Here is a 21,858-nt window from a genome sequence, read left to right on the forward strand (position 1 = left end):
AAATAGTACCACTTCAGTGGAAAGGTAACAGCACTCCATGGTGGCCATATGACTGTAGAAATGTCTTTGAACAGCATTGGCTCAATGGCCTTGAAACAGAGATGAGCATTGCCTCCTATAGTCAGCTATGACCAGTGCAGTAAAATCTCTAGGGACTTCTTTACCTTTATTTTTACATGGGAGTTGCCCTTGAAGACCACGTGGAAGTTACAAGTGGTCCAGAATGCAGCAATGTGTATAGTATTTGTCCATGTTATACCTGTCAAGCCCCCGAGGGCTCGACATTCATGGGGGGGGGGAGAAGCAAACAGCCAGCCACCAGAAACGCCGTGCAGTGCGGTGCGGTCCCATCTGAGCCAGCACAGCAGACCTACCAGGTGGCACAGGAGGCTCCGGTGTCATCAACTGGCAGGACCGACCGGGTCCAGGCCAAGGATGTCAGTAGCGCATAACAGGCCTACCAGTCAGCAGCTGGCAGGACTGACCAGTCGGCTGTCCATTGCAGCAGGTTCTGGCTCGAGGACGCTGGCGGTGCAGGAGGCGGTGTGGCGACATCGCTGAAGGGTGGGGCACTCCATGGAAGCCCCGTGGCTTCTACCCAGGGGCGGCTTGCCAATGTTGGTGAGAGCCGAAACAGCCCCATGGGTCCTAATTGGCAGCATGGGGCTCGGTGCCGGTTGGGGCAGGTTGCCTCCAACGGTGAAAGAGGCCCTGGCAAAGCCATTGCAGGCCAGAGGAGCCCAGAGCGAGAGACACTGGGAAACACGCCTGAACTAAATAGCGGCAGGAGGGCGGCCAGGCGCTGGAATGCTGCTTTTCACAGCCGAACGCCGGATGCTGGCCTGTTGACTGGGGGCAGAACTGCGTGATGGGGGAGGCTGTGTAAAGCTCTGGGAGCAGATTACTCCCAGCACTGACTTTGTTTCTGTACAGATTAAACTGCTTGTCAACCCGTTTCTGTGTTCCTGGTTTTTTTCCCACAGACTAAAAAGGACACATGACACCTTTATTGAATAAGTTGCACTGGCTCCCAATTTCCTTTTAAATACAATTTAAAGAACTGGTTATCACTTTAAAGCCCTAAATGGCACAAGACTCTGTTATTTGTAGGACCGCCTCTCCCAGAGAATATCTGCCCATCCCATTAGATCAGATAGGATAGGCACACACACAAATCCCTTCCCTGAAATCCTGCCAACTAGTGGGTCCTCAGAAGCATGACGTTGCATGGTTGCCCCCACCTTATGGAACAGTTTCCTCTGGCAATTCAGCAGGGCCCTTCCCCTTTAGCCTTTTAGAAAGCCATTGAGATCTGGCTCTTAACTGAGATGTTGGGACAGATGGCGTAGATTAAAAATATGGAATGAGGGCCACAGGAGCTTGCTGTGGGGCATCCTAAGATTAAGGCACAAGGTTTTTGTTTTGTTATTTTACTACAGCTAATCCTCAAATTACAATGGTTCATTTAGTGACCATTTGAAGTTACAATGGCCCTGAAAAAAGTGACTTATGACCATTTTTCACACTTACAACCATTGCAGCATCCCCATAGTCATGTGATCAAAATCCAGATGCTTGGCAACTGACTCATATTTATCACTGTTGCAGTGTCCTGAGGTCATGTGATCCCTTTTTGTGACCTTCTGACAAGCAAAGTCAATGGGGAAGCCAGATTCACTTAATAACCATGTTACTAAGTTAACTGCAGTGATTCGCTTAACAACTGGGGCAAGAAAGTTCATAAAATGGGGCAAACTCACTTAACAAATGTCTCACTTAGCAACAGAAATATTGGGCTCAATTGTGGTTGTAAGTTGAGGACTATCTTATTTTTATTATTGTTTTATAGTTGTTGGTTTTATTATTGTTGTGAACTGCCAGAATTATTGGCTATGTAATTCTTCTAAATATATAAAGAGCACTTTTTTAGAAAGTGTTTGTTTTCTTTATGTGGACGACAGAGAAGGTTGGGTGACAAATTTATTTATTTTTTTTAAACTTCTTGGTCTCAGTCTGAATCTGGATTTTATTTTAATATTTTAATGAAGCACTTGAGCATACGTCAGTTCATCTATACTAAACAAAGTTCATGGTCCTCCTGGAGCTTATAAAATGTGTATTAATATGTCAAATCTCAAACTAAAATGAAAAAAAATGATAGAGACCTTATATGTTTAAAGATAAAATACTGTACTCTATTACTACAAAATCATAATCCTTGATGATTTAATTTTTTTGGAAGTGTTAATTTACAAAAAAAATTGATAGTCCTACAAATATGCATGCATATACATTCTAAGTGTTATGTATTGAGGTTAATCTACTTGGAAACTGTTGGAAATGGCCAAAAGGCTACACCTGTTTAAGCTCCAGACTGTCTACATGTTAATTAGCTTGTCTTTAAGAGGGAAATACTGCTTTAATTCTATTAGCTGCCGCCTAGTGGTGAGCTGTATAAATAGTGGTTAACCAGCAGTTAGGGCTGCTTCTGTTGTTAACTGAACTGAGCTACCTGAGAGCTAACCAAGTTAGCGAAGACGGCTTAAAGGCGCAATGCTGCTGTGCGTGTGTGGCCAGGCGATGTTCGATATCGCCAAAAACCTGGTTGCACCAGCCACACTCGAATCAGTCACCTACGCTGAGCTCAAGAAAATGCTAAAGGATCATTTCGAACCAAAGCTCTCAGTCATTGCCTCGAGACACGCCTTCGAACAAAGGGAGCAACAACCAGGCGAATCTGCCGCCAAGTTCATAGCTGCCCTACAACAGGCGTCCTGGCTCTGCAATTTCCAACACCTAGAAGAGAGACTGAGAGACCATTTAGTTTGCGGGCTGAGAAACAAGAATCTTCAGCAGAAGTTGTTTGCAAAAGAGACTTTGTCGTTTCAAGAGGCTCTAAAAGAAATCATGGCCGAAGAAGCCACTGGGGGAGCCGTAAAAGCCTTACAGTCCTCCAAGAACACTCCCAGCCCAGAAACTGTCCACCACAAGGATGCGGAAAGAGGCGAGGTCCCCGACATAAACCATGAAATCAATTTGCTGCAGAAGCCACCAGCAAGAGTTCAATGACCACTTAACAAGGAAGTTCCCTTCACTCGATGTATGGGCTGTTGAGGCCGACATAGAAGCTTGGAGTGCAGGTTCTGCACAGCAACGTGCTGCAACGTGCGGCAAGCAAGAGCACATCGCCGCCGTCTGTAAAGGTTGCCAGAGAGACATTCCACAAGAAGAATTTCTCAGGAAAGGTACTGGGGGGCCAGGGCAACACAGAGTGGGGTTTTGTGCCAGCAGAAGGCATGTGTTTAGAACAGGCGCCCATTGCCCCATGAAGGAGAAGCTGAGACTCAAAGTCAAGCTTCATGGAGTCCCATGCAGCATGGAACTAGACACGGGGTCAGTCCTGTCTATAATTTCCCAAGGAACTTTTAACCACATTTGCAGTCGCAGTGGCAAATGAGTCAAACTCAAGCCGTCGAATCTCCTGTTAACTGATTTCCAAAACTCCCACGTAGCAGTTAAAGGAGAAGCCACACTCAAAATGCAGTTCAAAGAGTTTGAGGGTCCCCTGGACGTCATAGTTGTTGAAGGCAACCGCACAAGCCTCATCGGGCTAGACTGATTTGATACATTGGGCATCCACGTGACTGGCATAAACAGAATGCAAGCAGCAGACCTATCATTAGTTTGCCAAGAGTTTGCTGATGTATTCAGCCAAGACTTAGGGAAGCACAAGGGTCCTCCAATTACCCTCCACCTTGATTTTACCTTAACCCATTAAGGATCAAGCCTTGTAGAGTGCTTTTTGCCTTTAAACCCAAAATCAACGCAGAGCTGGTCAAGCTGGTGCAACAAGGTGTGTTGCAGCCAATAGACAGCAGTAGGTGAGAAACCCCCATAGTTACCCCGCTTAAGGCCAACGGGGAGGTGCACATATGTGCGGATTATAAGTGCACTATTAATAGAGTGCTTCAACAACATTCATGTCCGGTGCCTATAAGCCACATTTTGGCGTCACTACAGGGAGGTTGCATATTCACCAAATTAGATTTGGCTCAAGCCTACCAGCAACTGCCCATAGACGATGCCATGGCAGAAGCTCAAACTATAGTTACCCACAGGGGAGTTGATTGCATTGATGGGGAACCACCCAAACCCCGTGGTCAAGAAACCACATCGATTTTGCAGGCCTCTTTCAGGGACAGCTGTTCCTTATTGTGGTGGACAGTCACTCTAAGTGGTTGGAGGTCGCGCCTGTCCCAACTATGACTACTACCAGGATAATTCAGGAACTGCACAGGATTTTTGCAACACACGGGTTACCCGATGTGATAGTCTCAGGCAATGGGGCTCTATTTACCGCTGCAGAATTCCAGTCCTTTTTAAGGGCTAACATGATCAGGCGTGCCACTTTGGCACCTTTTCACCCGGCCTCTAATAGCCAAGCGGAACGCATGGTCCGAACGACCAAAGAATCCTTAAAAAGGATCGTAACTGGCAACTGGCAGCATAGACTGGCAGACTTCTTACTCTGCCAATGCACGACTCCCTGCACTTCCATGGGCAGAAGCCCAGCAGAATTAAGATGAGGCCGTCACTTAATCACTAAGCTGGATCGTCTGCATCCAGACCGAGTTGCATCAGAATCAGCATAGCCAATGCCACCGAGGAGATTGCAAGTTGGCGACCCAGTTTGGGCTCAAAACTACGGGCAAGGGGCGTAGGTGGTAGCTGTGGTTGGTAAGATGTCAGGATCACTCTCTTACAAAGTGGTCCTGGAAGACGGTTGTGTGATATGCAGGCATATCAACCAACTGTGCAGGAGGCTAGCGACCCAGCCACTGGCTCATGACTCTCACGAAAGCCAAAACCAGGGGGAGACTGACAGCAGCTGTGCATCAGAGTCTTCGAGTGTGGGCAAGACTCCCAGGACAGGGCACTAGCGGACAGCAAGTTGGCCCCAAACACAGAGACTGTACCCACTGAGCAATTCCGGCAGTCACCTCCGATTCCCAGCCCAGTGGAAACCATTCCACCTATGGACACTAGCTTGGGTCTACCCAGACAGACCAGCCACAGAGACTCAGGGCTATCAGTAGTAAACGGGTCCCAAAGCCCTGGTCTACCCAGCCTGGCAGGCGAGCTATTAGATCGGGGACCTACAGTGGTGCCGAGGTTCTCGGAACAGTCAAGAAGGCCACCAAAATATTTACAGGACTATATTTAATATTTGTCATTATGAACTATCTAGGGGGAAGGGGTGTTATGTATTGAGGTTAATTTACTTGGAAACTGTTGGAAACGGTCAAAAGGCTGCACCTGTTTAAGCTCCAGACTGTATACATGTTAATTAGCTTGTCTTTAAGAGGGAAATACCGCTTTAATTCTATTGTCTGCCACCTAGTGGTGAGCTGTATAAATAGTAGTTAAGCAGCAGTTAAGGCTGCTTCTGTTGTTAACTGAATAAAGAGTTGTTGTTTGCACCATTTGCCTCTTCAATGCCTCACTGAACTGAAAACATAACACTAAGTATTGGCACACCTTGGCAACATTGTAAAATAATATCTTCCAGTGGACTTTTGATAAGAAGATCAAAACCAATGAGGAAAAGGACTGTTTTGCTTACAATATTTAGAGCACTAACTGAACAAATTGTGCAATATTAATATCACTGTTAGGATTAGTGTTTTACAACAATGGTGTAATATCAAATAAAGCACCTTATGCAATTAATGACTTTAGAAGATTTTAAATATTTATTTTCAGGGCTTTTTTGTCATAGAACGCCCAGAACAGTGTTCCGGCACCTTTTTTGGATGGAACCTTGTAGGGTAGGCAAGGCAGGTTGTATGATGTGTGTGAGTTCCGGCACCTTTTTTTTTTTTTACACAAAAAAAGCACTGTTTGTTTTTATTAGTTCTTTAGGCCAAGAAAAGGTGATTCCAACGTTTTTTCAGGACTCTCCCATTAAGAAATTCTTGTGCATTACAGGATATCATTTGCTTAAGTATAAACCCGTGTGCCACATATTATGCTTGTATTGTTGGTCAGAATGTTTTGAACATTTTGAATTGTAGGGAACTATAGTTAAAATCCTGTTTCTTTATTGTTCCTTCTTTAAAATCTTTGTCTTTCCTTTTCTTACTTACCAACATATATTTAAATGACACGCACAATCTAAACTGGCCTCTTTTTTAATCTCCCAATGATGTTATATAATGAGCTAATGGTGCTACACAATTGAAACTAAGAGATTCTAATATCCCTTCCTATATCTCCTCCCTTTCTCCTTGGATTAAATCGTATATTGCAATGTTTTCTCTTTTTTATCACTGTGGCATCAGAAGCTTTTAGAATTTATTTATTTGCCTCAGGAAGAACTGTATCACTTCATAATTGTTCTAAGTAAAGTTCCTTTACTCTTTGCCCTAGAAGAATACACTTAAATTCTATTCCTTATATTTTACCTATTATAAATTCTATTAAGTTATCTTGCAGATCAGATCATTTTTAGTATATGAGAACATCTTAATTGCATATAATAATAATAATTTTTTTTTATTTTGCGGTCACAGACCAAAATGCAAGTGCAACAAAAGAAAACACAAGAAAAATATAATCACAGACAATTAACACCAGAAGTCTTGGCTAAAGGGAATTACAACGTTCTCCTCTAGTAGTTACAGCTCTTAAAAGAAATTTAGAAACCCGAAAAGTAATATAGGAGGAGCCATCCCCTAGACAATATAAGACCAAATTACTAACATTAGAACCAGAGGGATCAATTCCAAGGAGAGACAATAATTTAATTCTGGCTGTGTTATATATAGGGCAGTATGATAAGACATGCTCCACAGTTTCAACTTCAGCCCTATCACAGGGGCATAGTCACTCACTAAACAGGAACCTCTTGAATCGCCCATCGAGTAGTGCTGAGGGCAAGACGTTGAAACGGGCTAGGGAAAAGACTCTTCTATACTTGGGGATGGTTAGAGTATAGAAATATGAAGCCATCCTCAATCCATAATTATTAGAATGGCTGAAGATCAAAGGGGAGCAGGTTTTGTTGGCTCTGGCTCTTAAGTATTGCAAATCTATGTCTACAAGCCGTTGGACCACCCTAAACTGGGCGTCCTTGAGACCATAATCTCCCAGAGCATCCCCCATAAAACCTAGCAAGTGGAGTTTCTTCGTCAGCTCCCTCTCCCAACGAGAAGTATGAGAGTCACAAACACCAGGGAGAGGTAGCTACTAGGGACTGCCAAAAAGAACACCCGAAACCACCATTTAAAGGTGTTAATCCACGCCATGCATTCGACTGAACAAATGCCCAGTTCCAGGTACATCGAAGCAAATCCAGCACAGGGAGGAAGACCCAGAAGTTTCCTAAGAAAAACAGCCTGGGTTCTTTCAATACAATCCTTGAAGCCTTGTATCCATATGGGAATTCCATAAAGAGTTTGGGCCAGGGTTTTGGCTTTATATATACGCAGAGCAGAAGGAGTAAACTGGCCTCTTTGGGTAAAAAAGAATCTTATAATCTTCTGATGGCTACAGGAGGCCGAATTCAGCACCTGGGTTCGATGTTTAGTCCAAGCACCAGTATTCTGAAATTAAATACTTAAAATGGAAAACCTGCCTAACAACATTACCATGGATACCCCAGGTGTATGATTTCCGTGCTCTAGAGAACACCAATACTTTGGATTTGTCATAATTAATAGACAAATAGTTCTCAGCACAGTAGGACCGAAATGCAGAAAGTAATCTTTTTAGACCGAGCCTTGATTGCGATAGAAGCACCGCATCGTCAGCATAAAGAAGAAGCGGAATCTTCGTATTTAACAACTTTGGGGCATGGGACTCAATGCATGCAATGTAAGAGGCCAGGTCGGATAAGAATAAATTAAACAGAAGAGGGGCCAGGACACAACCCTGCCTAACTCCTCGCTCAATCGGGATAGGATTTGAAAGTTCTCCCTGCAAGCTGCACCTAACCTGGCTAGAGGTCTGATTATACAAAGATCTAATTAGGAACAAAAGATGTCTGTCAATAGAACTTTTGTGCTATTTTGACCACAACAGTTCCCTAGGGACTGAATCAAACGCTGCCTTTAAATTGATAAAAGCAGTAAAGAGTTTGCCACCTGGTGTAATAGCGAATTTGTCAACCAGGTGTGCTAAGACAAAACAGTGGTCCAATGTGGCACAGCCCGCTTTAAACCCTATCTGCTCTGCACCAATAATGTTAGACTCCTCAACCCAAACGAGGAGTCTACGTTGAAGATATTTAGCATACAATTTCCCAATGATGGAAAGCAGGCTTATAGAGCGATAATCGGCAGGGTTGTTCCTGTTTCCTCGTTTAAAAACTGGAATAATAATTGCTAGAGTCCAAGAGATAGGAATCCTACCAGAGGAATTAATATGGGTGAAAAGTATTGCCAAAAGAGGAATCCACCACTCGGGATTAGATTTTAACAAAATGGGGGGTATAGCATCGGGGCCAGGGGCTTTGTCTGACTTAAGTTCTGAGATAAGCTCAGCGATTTCAGCATGAGTCACGGGTTGCCATATAGGAATTGCAAGAGCACATATCCATATATTTGTGGATTCCTACTAATAATAGTACATTATTGATAATTTTAAAAAATATGTTCCATATTGTAGTTTTAAATATTAAAAAAGCAAAACAGAGGCACCTGGAGCTGCTGTTCTAGATTTGGAAAAGCCAAAGGAAAGGCATTCTCTGCAGGTGAATCATCTGAAATAGAAACATAAAGATTATGAACTCATGATGTAAAGATTAGAGCTTATTTTTGTATCCTTATATGTACAGAAATAACATTTTGATTGACATTTTATCACATTTTATATGTCTTCATATCTATCATCTATCTATCTATCTATCTATCTATCTATCTATCTATCTATCTATCTATCTATCTATCTATATGTATATTTTTAACAAAGATATATACATGTGCCTATCCAATATAATTGATCACTGAAAGCATCATCCTTGGAATTTTTTACAGCCATTTACACCCTGAATCTCATATTTGATTTCACAGTGACATGTGTTGGAAGAATGGTTAGGGACTTCTCTCTTCTCATTGTAGTTGATATTACTTATTAATCAAGCTTTCCATTCCAATTACACAATTGCCAATCCATTAAAAATGGGGAGAGGATTGAGGTGAACCAAGCTCCCCTGTGATGTTGCACCTTAGTGGACAGAGGTTGCCTTAGCTGCTTCTTCATAAATGGAAAGGACAATTGTTGGGGTACTAGAAACAAACATTCCATATTTGAAGATTCACCAAGTCTGTCTCCAGTCACAGGAAATCATTGTTGTAACCCTCTTGGTGCTAATATATTTTACAATGCAACACTAACATTTCTTTAGTCCCCAAATGCTAAACACTATAGATTATAATGCCGAATAATGCTGCCAGAGGATCAGAAGTCAAGGAACAATCTGTGTTCATGTGTTCTAAGATAATGGTTTAAATAATCCACAATTATGTTCATAACACACAAAACAAAATGCAACCAATTATTTGTAAACAAATAATTAGCAAGTTGGGTAAAAAGTCAAGTTCTGTTTATATACTGTATAAAGTATATCTTAACAGAGAGTATCAAGAGAAGCAGCAGCTACAGAGGTCTCATGTTAAAAAAAAAACCCACTGATTCCTGGGACATGATGTCTGACCAAGGTGTTGACTTCTTGGTCCCTGAATTTGACACTAAAAGGGTCCCTAAAAACTCTGAAGTCTTTGCTTGCCATGTATTAATTTGTCTTACATTTCTGTATTACATTTGTCCTGTATAACATTTATTGTCTTATATTGCTGTAGACAGGCTTCTTTTCCCTGGATAAAAAAATATCAAGTCCTTTGATTCTCCCCCCCCCCAAATCCATTATTCATTATTAATATACATTATATAATATTAGTAATTTAATTTAAATTACTCTCAGAAAACCTCTCAGCTGCCAATTCTTTATTTAAATTTGATAGTCTCAAAAGTCAGTTACACTGGAGGCTTATGTAATGTTTTTAAAACTAAATATTATTTTTTCTTGAATCTTAATGGCACCATATAGTATTCTGGATTTACACAGTTTGCCAAAATATGTTGAAATATGGTTGCTTACATAAGCGGGAAGATAGGCCTCATATACATAGATATCACTCTAAACCCTAATGTTATTTCTACAGTTTTATTCCAATATGCAATGTGAGGTCAGGCATTGTTCAGCTTTAATTCATTGCTGTAACTTTCCCATTAACATGTGTTCTCCTAGTGTTGGGACTGCCTTTGCTCACACTGCATATAACGTTGTTTTTCCTATAAAGGAAGAAAGTATAAAGATTCATTAAATAAGGAATGGTGACCTCATATTTGCTTCATTATTTCCATTTATTATAAAAAGATGAAGAGCTAAATATATATATGTGCCCACTTCATACTAAGATATGCAGCAGATGTATTTTCTACTCTGGGATTATGTCGCAATACAAAAAAGCCTTGTCTGAAGTGTCCTAAGAGCTCTAGGAGGACCATGAAAGACTATTGGGATGTCAAGAATGAGCAGCTGGACAATAGTAACATCCTCTTTTTCTTCTGGAATGAGAATGGAATGAGCAGATCTCTGGCAAGTTGCCATATGACAGGCAGCCCAAACCAGTCTGGGTAAGGGGAAAACATTGTGGGTTCAGTAATCAGCATTACATTTACTCTTCCAGTGATTAGTTTAATCTATACCTCAGTGACATGTTTTTATGCATGTTATATGGAATTGTATCTAATGAAATCACTTCTGAAAAACCTCGCCAAGAAAACTGCAGGGACTTGTCTTGGCAGTCTCCGAGAATCAGACATGATTGAACAGAAAAAAAATGTGGAACTATATCTAATCTTTGGCTAATAAAACAAGGTATTTCAACCATCATTCCTTTGGCTTACTAAATTATTTTTATAAATAACATTGACTAGGAGATTCCTCATCTATAAGGCAAAAAATAGATTTTTTTTCTTAATACCAGTGTTTTTCTGAAGAGAGGTAGAAGCTATTAGCAGTTTGTTTGCTCAAAGGAAATCTTGATGGATTGAACATAGTTTATTCCAAATATGCCAATAAGACAGTCATTTTAAAAATTAGCATTTACTTGATTAACTACTTTATTGACAAAATGTAACAGCAGAGATTTTGACATAAGTATAAGGCTGCCCATGCTCCTTAATTATTCTCTATGGAAGCGCACCATATTTTATATGTTTGTTTGTTTGTTTGTTTATTACATTTATTAGCTGTCCACTTTACCAAGGATAACTCTGGGTGGCTTACAATGCTGAAAAGGATAAAACTATACAAAACCTATATATAATACGAATAAAATACTATAAGAATACTCAACCCTAACTAAAACATGGGGAGGCAAGGAGCAGGATGAGCAGGGGGGAGAGGTGGGATCTGGTATTAATGTATGAATCTATCAACCACCTCCAATGTGATGCTCCCCCATTGGAGCTTAAGCCAACTGTCAGAGCCAGGTATTTAAGTGCTTATGAAAGCCCAGGAGGGTTGGAGCTGACTTCACTCTGGGGGGTTGGCTCCAACCCTCCTGCTCTTCCACAAGAGCTTAAAGAGCTTAAAGCCTGGCAAGATGTTCCAAAGGACTTGAGTGGTGGCAGAGAAGGCTCTTCCAAATACCCTGGCCAATGGGGCCTGCAGCATGCCTCCTCTGCTGGCACAGATGGGGCAGGCTAATCCCAGTTATCTTCATCAAGCCTGGATACCTGAATAGAAAAATAGCTAGATAGACAGATGGATAATAGATAGATGACAGACAGACAGACAGACAGACAGACAGAGTAGAGTGCATTCATAAAGTATCCAGACTCCCTTCACTTTTGTCAATTTTGTTATGCTGCAGCCTGATTATTGTTGAAATTCATTTTTTCTCATTAATCCCCCATAATGACAAAGTGAAAACAGAATTTTACAAATGTCTATAAATTTATTAAAAAGAAAAAACTGAAATATCACATTTGCATAAATATTCAGATCCTTTGCAACAACACTTTAAATTTAATTCAAGTACCTCCAATTTCTCTTAATCATTGCTGACATGTTTCTACACTTTGATTGGAGTCAACCTGTTTACATGATTGGGAAAGGCACATACCTCTCTACAGAAGGCCTCACAGCTGACAATGCATATTATAGCAGAGCAAAAGCTATGAGGTCAAAAGAACTGCCTGCAGAGCTCAGAGACAGGATTATTACAAAGCACGGATCTGGGGAAGACTACAACAAAATTTCTGCTGCACTGAAAGTTCCTAAGAGCACAGTGGCCTCCATAATTCTCAAATGAAAGAGATTTGGCACAATTTGGCAATTGGGTGAGAAAGACCTTGGTAAGAGAAGTGACCAAGAAGCCGATGGTCACTCTGATTGAGCTCCAGAGATCATGTGTAGAGATGAGACAGAGTTCCAGAAGGACAACCATCACTGCAGCTCTCCACCGATCTGGGCTTTATGGGAGAGTGGCTATATGGAAGTCTTTCCTCAATGCAAAACACATGAAAGTCCACTTGGAAGTTGCAAAAAAGCACTTGAAGGATTCTCATACTGTGAGGAACAAGATGCTCTGGTCTCAGGAAAACAAGATTGAATTGTTTGGGCTCAATTCTAAATGTTATATCTGGAGAAAACCAGACACAGCTCATCATCTACCAAATATCATCCCAACAGTGAAGCATGGTGGTGGCAGCATCATGCTGTGGGGGTGTTTTTCAGCAACAGAGACAGGGAGTCCGGTCAGGGTTGAGGAAAAGCTAAATGGAACAAAGTACAAGGATATCCTCAATGAAAACCTATTCTACATGCTCAGGACCTCAGACTGGGCAAAAGGTTCACTTTCCAATATGACAACAATACTAGGCACATAGCCAAGAAAGCACAAGAGTGGCTAAGCAACAACTCTGTGACTGTCCTAGAGTGGCCCAGCCAGAGCCCTAACTTGAACCCTGTGGAACTTTTCTGGAGGCACCTTAAAATGGCTGTCCACTGGTGGTTATCATCCAACCTGATGAGCTAGAGAGGATTTGCAAGGAAGAATAGCAGAAAATCCTCCAATCTGGGTGTGCAAAGCTTGTCATGTCATACCCCAAAAGACTCGAGGCTGTAATTGCTGCCAAAGATGCTTCAACAAAGTACTGAGTGAAGGGTCTGAATACTTTTGCTAATGTGATATTTCAGTTTTTTCTTTTTAATAAATTTATAGACATTTCTAAAATTCTGATTTCACTTTGTCATTATGGGATACTGAGTGTAGATTAATGAGAGAAAAAAATGAATTCCAACAACTGTAGAATTGGGCTGTAGCATAATATTGACAAAAGTGAAGGGGGTCTCAATACTTTCTGAACGCACTGTAGATAGAGGATAGATAGATAGATAGATAGATAGATAGATAGATAGATAGATAGATAGATAGACAGATAGATATAGACAGACAGACAGATAAATAGATGACATATATTCACTACTGCACAATATAGCTCAAAACTGCTTTTTCTCAGGAAGATACCCATCAGAATTTTTTTCTTATTTAATTATAGTTACAAGTCATGGTCCTGATTTTCAAAAAGATTAAATTCCCTAACTGACCTGGGCTGACTGAAATTGCCTTTATGACTATTCTTTAGAAAAGCAGTTTCCATGTGGCAACCATATGTTTTGTCTACATCTTTATTTTAGGTTTGGGTGATTATTACTCATGTGGCTCTTATGTAATAATACCTCAAGAAGTGCTTTATTGAACAAAAACATGTCACACTAGCATAATATAGTGAAGTATCTTAGGGAGGCACATCAGAACTAATCATCTCAAAATTTGAGAAATGTCAAAATTTGAGAATTCATTTCAAAATTCATCTCAAAAAGAGCAACTTTATCAAGTGCCCTGGAAACCAGAAGATTCAGGCAGTTCAAATAAAGATTTATTGCAAGCTTAAGCGCTCTACAAGAATCTGGCCAACTGACCATTAAGGGAAATATGGGAAAGGATAAGAGAGGGTGGCTGGACTTAGATTTCTTGCAGGCCCAAAGGAAGTTGTTACACGTTTGATCCCTCCCTCAGGCTCAGCCTGGTCATCTCCTACAAGCTTCTGCCAAAAAGTAGAGGTGTTTCAAGCTTTGCTCAGGTTTCTGATAATGTTGAGAGTAAGATATGTTTCAGTATGTAAGAATTTATGCCGAATTGTATTAATTATGCATCTCTGAACCAATAATTTGCCTATAAAATGTATTGACCATCTGGAAGAAGAAATGATAATGCTATTTTTATTGTTAATAAAGATATTTGTTGGATTCATGGACAAGAATAATAGTTTGTTCTAATTGTGACTTTCAGAGATAAGATATATGGCTAATATTTAGATTTCAAGAGTCATATTGTCTGATGATTGGTATGCACGCATTCCTATATGCAGAGTTTCTTTGTCCCATTATCCGGAAAACAGAAAGGGGAAAACACCCCTCTCCCCTGTCCATCTATACTTGCAACTGAATAGCAGGCTGCTGTGGAGTTCTTCCATAACAGAAGACTATAAGCAGTATTGTCCTCGCATTTTTTTCCTTTGGATAAATATTTTTCACTCAATCATCTGTTTTGCAGGATAGAAGCACTTGTAACAACAGCTGGACATGTAAAGAAAGAGCATCAGGAGTGGGCTGTAAGGAAGAGACCACAGAAGTATACATGGTCCAGGAATATTTTCCCACCTCTTGTGAATTAACATCCTGTTTGCAAAGATATTACTCACATGGAAACTGTGCCTTACAACTAAGCGTCTATGGAGATTCTCAGTCATCCACGTCATAGTTATCCCAAAGGTACTTTTTCATGAGGCAACTGGATTTTCTTGTTTTTCTTTGAAGACGTTTCATTTCTCATCCAAGAAGCTTCTTCAGCTTAGAATAGAATAGAGCTTGAAGGGACCTTGGAGGTCTTCTAGTCCAGCCCCCTGCTCAAGCAGGAGAATCTATACCATTTCAGACAAGTGACTGTCTAGTCTCTTCTTAAAAACCTCCAGTGATGAAGCGCCCACGATTTCTGAAGGCAAGCTTTTCCACTGGTTAATTATCCTCATTTTCAAAGAAAAACAAGGAAGTCCAATTGCCTTATGAAAAAGCACCTTTAGGCTTACAACTAAGCATGGAGAAATTGTTTGATTAATCTTAGCAGCAAGTTAAAGTCTGAAGACAGTATACTTTGACCAAAAATAAATGTTCAGATGTTCCTAATAATACTATGGAAAAATTCAACTGGCACTCTTAAGCATGATGATATTTAAATCTCTGCAACTTTTGATATGAAATAATGACCTATGAATTATGAAGACTAACATAGCAAAAATTACAATTATACTGTCTAAATTATAAATGGATATAAAAATAAATGATTTATGGATGTAGGATTACACTACCAAGAATTTCTGATTTCTAGCAATGCAAAAAACACAGCAACTATACAAAAATATTTTCTTTCTTGAACTGAATTTTTGAATTTAAGAAAGTTTGGGGTAGTCAGGAGTACTTTTTTAAATGTATGATCACATTTTTTTTTTAGTGCTCACATAAATTCTTGAGTTTAGAATGCTTTCATTTTAACTGTTCATAAAACTCTACTTGGTAAAAACTAGGTTTTTGTAGAAAAAAGCACATACTGAATCAAGTCTATATAACCTAGAATAAATGAAGTGACTGAAAATTTTTGGAACTAGCCAAGCAAGATTATTTTTGCACATTCCTATTTTGTTAAACTAGAAGACTTCAGGATGTATGGACTAAATACTCTCTGTTGACATTGGGTATAGAGTTAGTCCTTGTTTAATGACAGCAATAAGCACTGGAATTTCTGTCGCTAAGTTATGTGGTCAAAAAAGCACAATGTCACATGACCATGCAGCCTAGTGACAGAAGTTCTGGCACTTCTGGCTGAATGAATCAGTGTTAAGCATTAAGGATGTCACATGGTCACCATTTGTGACATCTACCTGCTTCCCCATTGACTAAAATATAGCAACAACTAAACAGCACAAAAATAATATATTAAACACTGTCTTTGCTTTTAACTAATAAGTGACTGTATTAAGTGACTTTTAACTTCCTTTTTTTTTTGCAGTTCCAATAGGGTAACTCTAGTTAAATACAAATAATAGTTGTAGTGCTATGGTTAACATATGGCTCAAGGACAAGAAGCTTCCAGTTCAAGTTCACCATTCCTCTCACTTGCTGACTTTACACTAATAACTCTTCTCAGCCCAAATCTTCTGGGGACAAATTAAAGAAAAGAGAACTATGTGCTCTATTTCAAGAAGGGCAGAATGTAAATCTAACAGATTAATATACAATATGTATATTATCAAACATTTAAATATAATATGAGAGAAGAATGGTAAATGAAGACAAAGATTTGCTTTTTTCCTCTCTGTTATAATCTTATGAAAATCAAATCCCCTGTTCCTATTAGCCACAGATGAAAACTTGTGGCTAATAAAGCAGATATAAAACATTTGCACTGAGATGATGATAGCTGAGGAAACACTCAATTTTATCTTCCCTGTCCCTGAAGCAACCATTGAAAAACAACCACAACAAAAATGAATGTTAATGGCTTATGCAGAATTAATGTTATCTCTGTCTGTATCTCAACAAAAATATTCAAAAGTGTTTAGGCTTTACATACTTTCATCCTTGAATGCACATATTTTGCTTTACATGCCAGTAGCCTCCTACAGCTTTTTTTGTTGTTGTTGTTAAAGAAAGACCATTGTTCTAAAAGAAGAAAGATGAATCATAGAAAAGCCAAAAGGAACTAAGAAGCATGACTCAATCTCCTTAATGGGACAGCTGCTGTAATAATGTTTGACTGGTAATTGTCAAATGCTTCAACAAAGACACAGGATCAAAATTGTATAGGACTAAGGGTTGTTTTGGCAATCTGAGGAACATGCCACAAGATGTGCTATCCAGAAAAAGCTTCTGTAATTTATATCTTTTATAAATGTTAAGGGCCTCCCATTCAAATCTCAAATCAGTCCTCCATCCTATCAGTCCAAACTTCTTTACCCATTTCATACAAATATGAAGTAGTAACCTTTTCTTTTAAGCTTACTTGTAAACTTCATAGACAGATACTTCAATAGCACAAAAAAACATTTTTAATGCACTGATGGTAATATTGTATACCATCGTTTTGATACTTTCAAAAGCTATAAGGCCAATTAGCTGGGTTTTTTTTAATAAAAAAACTTATTTTGAGGTTTGCTTTTTAGTTTTTCCAATCTAAGTATTATAGAATTAATCACTAATGTGGAAAAATGACACATAGGAAATTGCATTATGACAGACACCCAGAGACAATACTTACTCCACCCAACATGCTAAGCTAGGGATTTTCAAACAGTGGACCACAAATCCCTACTAAGCTGTAATTTGAGGGGGTTGTTGAGTTTTGGGCAACTTACACATGTGAACAAAGTCTCTGCCATAATTTATCCCTGCTTTGCCTACACGTCAATAGCTAAATTACCCAAGGAAACCTATAGCAGCAAGTAATGACAGTTCTGGCTTGGCCTGCACAAGAGAAATAATGAGCAAAGCCAGGATTATGGTTAGGCAGGCCTCCAGTTTTATGCCAAACTACCGGCCCATGGGCCGGATGCATCATGTGGAAGGGAAAAAAGTCATGATATATCATGACAGGTCATGTGACAAGGCACGTTTGACACCCCTGCTGTAACCTAACTTGCACTTGTAAAGCTGAATCACTATCTCACCTGCTCTCAGTTTTACTAGTGTTTCTTCAACAGCAATGCTGGCTCTGGAATTCTGGGAGTTGAAGTCCACATGCCTTAAAATTGTCAAGGTTGAGAAACACTGTACTAGACAATCCCAAAACTGGCTTGTTAAAACAAAACACACAGTAATGTTTGGAGTAAGTACTGACAAAGCTTCTGTTCTGCGTGTCTTTGTATAAGTTTTATGTTTGAGTATGGCTTGTTTATTCAAAGCTCTATTTCTATCAGAATTTAACCTTGATATCCCTACAGGTAGTCCTTGACTTACCATTCATGATTGTTCAAAGTTACAGTGGGACTAAAAAAAAGTGACTTTATGATGGTCCTTGTACTTACAATCTTCACAGTAATTTCATGATCTTATGGCCAAAATCTGAGTGCTTGGCAATGTATTTATAACAGCTGCAGAGTCATGTGATCACCATCTGCAACCTTCCCAGATGACTTCCAACAAAGTCAACGGAAAAAAACAGTTTCACTTAATGACAGCAACAAAAAAGGTTGTAAAATTGAGCATGACCATATCATTTAGTGATGGAAGTTCCAGTCCCAATTGTGATTATAAATCAAGGACTATCTGTATGACATTTGAATTTGTTTTCAGCACAGGTGATGGTTGGGACCAAGAACCTAGCATGCAAAGCAAGCTTCTTGGCACAGAAGCGTCCTCTCCAGTATCTTGCTGCATCTGTCAGCAACTGCTGCGTAATATAACTTTTATTTTTTTTCCTATTGGACATCTGGTCCTGGCTAAAATAATTGGTAAGAGCAGGAATATGATAAATCAATATATATTTGCATTAATATATAGACACGTTTGTATATGAGAGAATATAAGAAAAATATGTTATCCTTGCTGAATGACAAATGAATATTTGAAATCCTATTCAAAAGATAAAGGTAATAGTTTCTCCTATCCAGTCGTGTCTGAGTCTAGGGCAGTGGTGGCGAACCTTTGGCACGCGTGCCAGAGGCAGCACTCAGAGTCCTCTCTGTTGGCACGTGCGCCACCGCTGCCAGCAGCAGGTCCATCAGGCCGCCCCCACCGCCCACAGCAGGAGCCCCACCCAGCACAAAGGAGGTGAAGCGGCCAACTTGCAAGCTCGAGTAGACGTGGTAGAGCAGAGGTCACCAACCATTGTCGATTGGTGGACTGGAAGAAAAGGGAGGGGGTAGCATTTTACATGTGTGCATGCGCGCATGGGGCCCGCGAGCATGCACGTGCTGCAAATGGGGCAGGGCTAGTGCCTGCGTGATACCCACTAGCCCTGCCCTGTTCTTGAGTGGTGCAGCGCCTTATATCTGCACCCCGTGGTGTGGTGGCGGCCGTTTTTGCACCTTGCAGCGCGGTGGCGCATTTTTTTGCTACCAGTTTTTGCACGCTAGAGGCGGCACTCAGAAGTGCCTCCCTGCCCCCGCCAGGGCACCAAAATGCTGATGCAGTCCTGGCACTTTGTGATAAATAAGTGGGTTTTGGGTTGCGGTTTGGGCACTCGGTCTCTAAAAGGTTCGCCACCACTGGTCTAGGGGATGGTGCTCATCTCTGTTTTTTAGCCAAGGGAACCAGTGTTGTCCAAAAACACTTCCATGGTTATGTGCCCAACATGAATATGTGCTCAGCTGCACGGAACACTGTTTCCTTCCCACCAAAGAGGTACTTATTTATCTACTCTAATTTGCATGATTTCAAACTGCTACATGGGAAGGAGATGGGGAAAATAATGGGAGCCCACCCCATCATGCCACATTCATGAACCTGGGCTGTCAGCTTTCCAGTTGACAAGCTCAGTGTATTTAACCGCTGAGCTATTGTGTCCCTGTTCAATTTCACCTTTCTTTAACACATACATTGATAAATGTTTTAAGTGAGCACATGCCTGGGAGGATTTTTTTTCCTTGACAGAAGATAATTACATAAATCTGGGGTCTCCTTGATTAAGCATGGAATATTGTTATGATTTAAGATACATTAGATATAACAGAAGAACTAATACAAAACGTTTTTACTTTTTTGTTTATGAATCAAATAGTAATAATATCTGAGCAGGAATCATAACTGATTTAAAGTGTAGTGAAGTGTTAACAACTATCTTCCTTAAAATGATAAAAATATATATAATGTTCTGTTAGAAGAGAGCCCTAGTTCCACAAGTTAGAACAGATACAGTATTACCCCTGTGGAGTTTAATCATGGTGCCAATTGAATCCAAGGGAAATGAAATAGATGAGTGGATGGCAATTCCTTGGCACATGCTGCTCTTTTTGTCAGAAAAGAAGTCCAACATGTGACCATCTTTCCATAACAGGCAAATTTTTCAGTGTTGAGTTGCTACGTCATGGAATGGTTAAAGATAGGAAGGTTGATGGCAGAAAACACTACCAAATTTATGCCAACCATTTACATTAATGCTTAAATCTTAAACTCTCTTATTAGAGAGTCAAATCTTACTAACTATTTAGGGCATCTGGACCACTTAAACTAAATTACCAGGGGGCAACAAAGAGTTAAGGGTTCTGTGGCTATTTTTATTGCCCTGTAGGGGTAGTTCAAATAGTAGCAGTTCAAATTAGGTACTCCTAATCATACATAGGATTCTGAATGGTTTGCTTTTATTATTCATAACTTCTTCCTAAAATACTTTCTACAAGATTTTTCATTGGTACAATTCACAGTTTATTTTTACTTCAACTGTCTTTTTTAAATCAGTCAATATCTAGAAAGGAGTTCTTATCTAAAAGTTGGATTTAGGCTACTTGCAAATTCCACTTTCAAGCATGAGACTCTCCAGATAATTCTGGGCTGTTTATCAGCTTGGCCTTCCTTACAGGATTTGTCTTCAACAATTCTTTCTATGAGGTAATGAATATGAAAATTAGTCGAAGTTGCACATAAAGCAGGTATTGGACATTCCAGTAAAGGGATTTTTGGGCTTGAATGAAAATGATATATTTTAAGTACTGAGATTGATCCTGTCTTTTTTTAAAAAAATAGTGGTTAAAAAGTACATATTTAAACATTTCAGAAAATTTAAGAGTTGAATATGTTTTAAATAATACTACAGGAAACATCTTAAACATCCCAAATGCTGTCCCCATGTTTTAGAAAGAAAAACAAAGCAAATAATTTCAGCCACCTAAGAAAAATCAAGTACTCCCTTGAAGAGTAAAGACAGTATAATTGGAAGAAACAAAGGCAAGTGAAAAAATATTTCCATAGACTGACTATTACCTGGGGAATCATTTAGACTGAAGGCAATTCGTATCCTTTTATCAGCAGGTACCCTTGCTGTGGTGATCATGTGGGCACTCGAACCTATGCGTCTAGTTGTATGTTTCACCTAGAGAATAAAATAGCAAATGTTTATAGGTCATGCAAATTCATTGATGGTGCATGTCAGATATGCTCCTATAACATGTTTTAAGTGGTGTTCAGGTAAAGATTTTCATCCAGATTTTTCAACAATTTCAGATGCAGTCTTCATTTTCCCTAAAGAAATTATGGTCCCATAATACTTTGTCATATTCAAATGCAAAGTAGAGAGATTTTAAAATGCAAAACAGGCTTGCTTTGATAAGAGGGTCTATTTAAATATTTGACATGCTCTACAGAAATGCAGAGCAAGTTATAGAATTGTGTTGTGTGTGATGATCATCAGCAATTTTTATTGGTTTAGACAAGTCTGTCCCTTCCTCCCACAATGATCTTTGGTATTTATTTATTTTTTTAAAAAATTAAAGACAAATGGATCAGACTTTTGTTTTCTAGATTAGCCTATCATTAGGCAGAATAAAGCAGTTGTCTCCAGCAACTGTTAATTAGACTGCTGTATTAAGTGACTGCGACAGATATAATTCTAATACAAGTATTTGAATTAAATGGAAATGCTGATCTCATCAAATTCTGTGAATTATGCTTTTTAAATTTTTAGTTTTCTGTCTATGAATATGTGTTTCCTTTTTTTAAGAAAAGACTTTCTGTAT

At 39.6% G+C, this 21,858-nt stretch overlaps 1 protein-coding gene across 2 annotated transcripts in view; it reads right to left on the reverse strand.

The window, feature by feature from the left end:
- Positions 1 to 21,858, reverse strand: part of MAP3K7CL (MAP3K7 C-terminal like) — a 52,011-nt gene that overhangs the window by 20,566 nt on the left and 9,587 nt on the right. For both annotated transcript variants that reach the window (XM_039368905.1, XM_039368906.1), the window contains exons 2-3: positions 21,107 to 21,215; positions 8,700 to 8,761 (exon numbers count right to left, since the gene is read on the reverse strand). In XM_039368905.1, the coding sequence (XP_039224839.1) occupies positions 8,700 to 8,761; positions 21,107 to 21,176 (132 nt within the window). In that variant the 5' untranslated portion in view covers positions 21,177 to 21,215. The remainder of the gene's footprint in view (positions 1 to 8,699; positions 8,762 to 21,106; positions 21,216 to 21,858) is intronic.

Source organism: Crotalus tigris, unplaced genomic scaffold (assembly GCF_016545835.1).
Source record: "Crotalus tigris isolate CLP2741 ecotype Arizona unplaced genomic scaffold, ASM1654583v1 scf7180000020943.996319, whole genome shotgun sequence".
In the NCBI taxonomy this organism is placed as follows: Eukaryota; Metazoa; Chordata; class Lepidosauria; order Squamata; family Viperidae; genus Crotalus; species Crotalus tigris.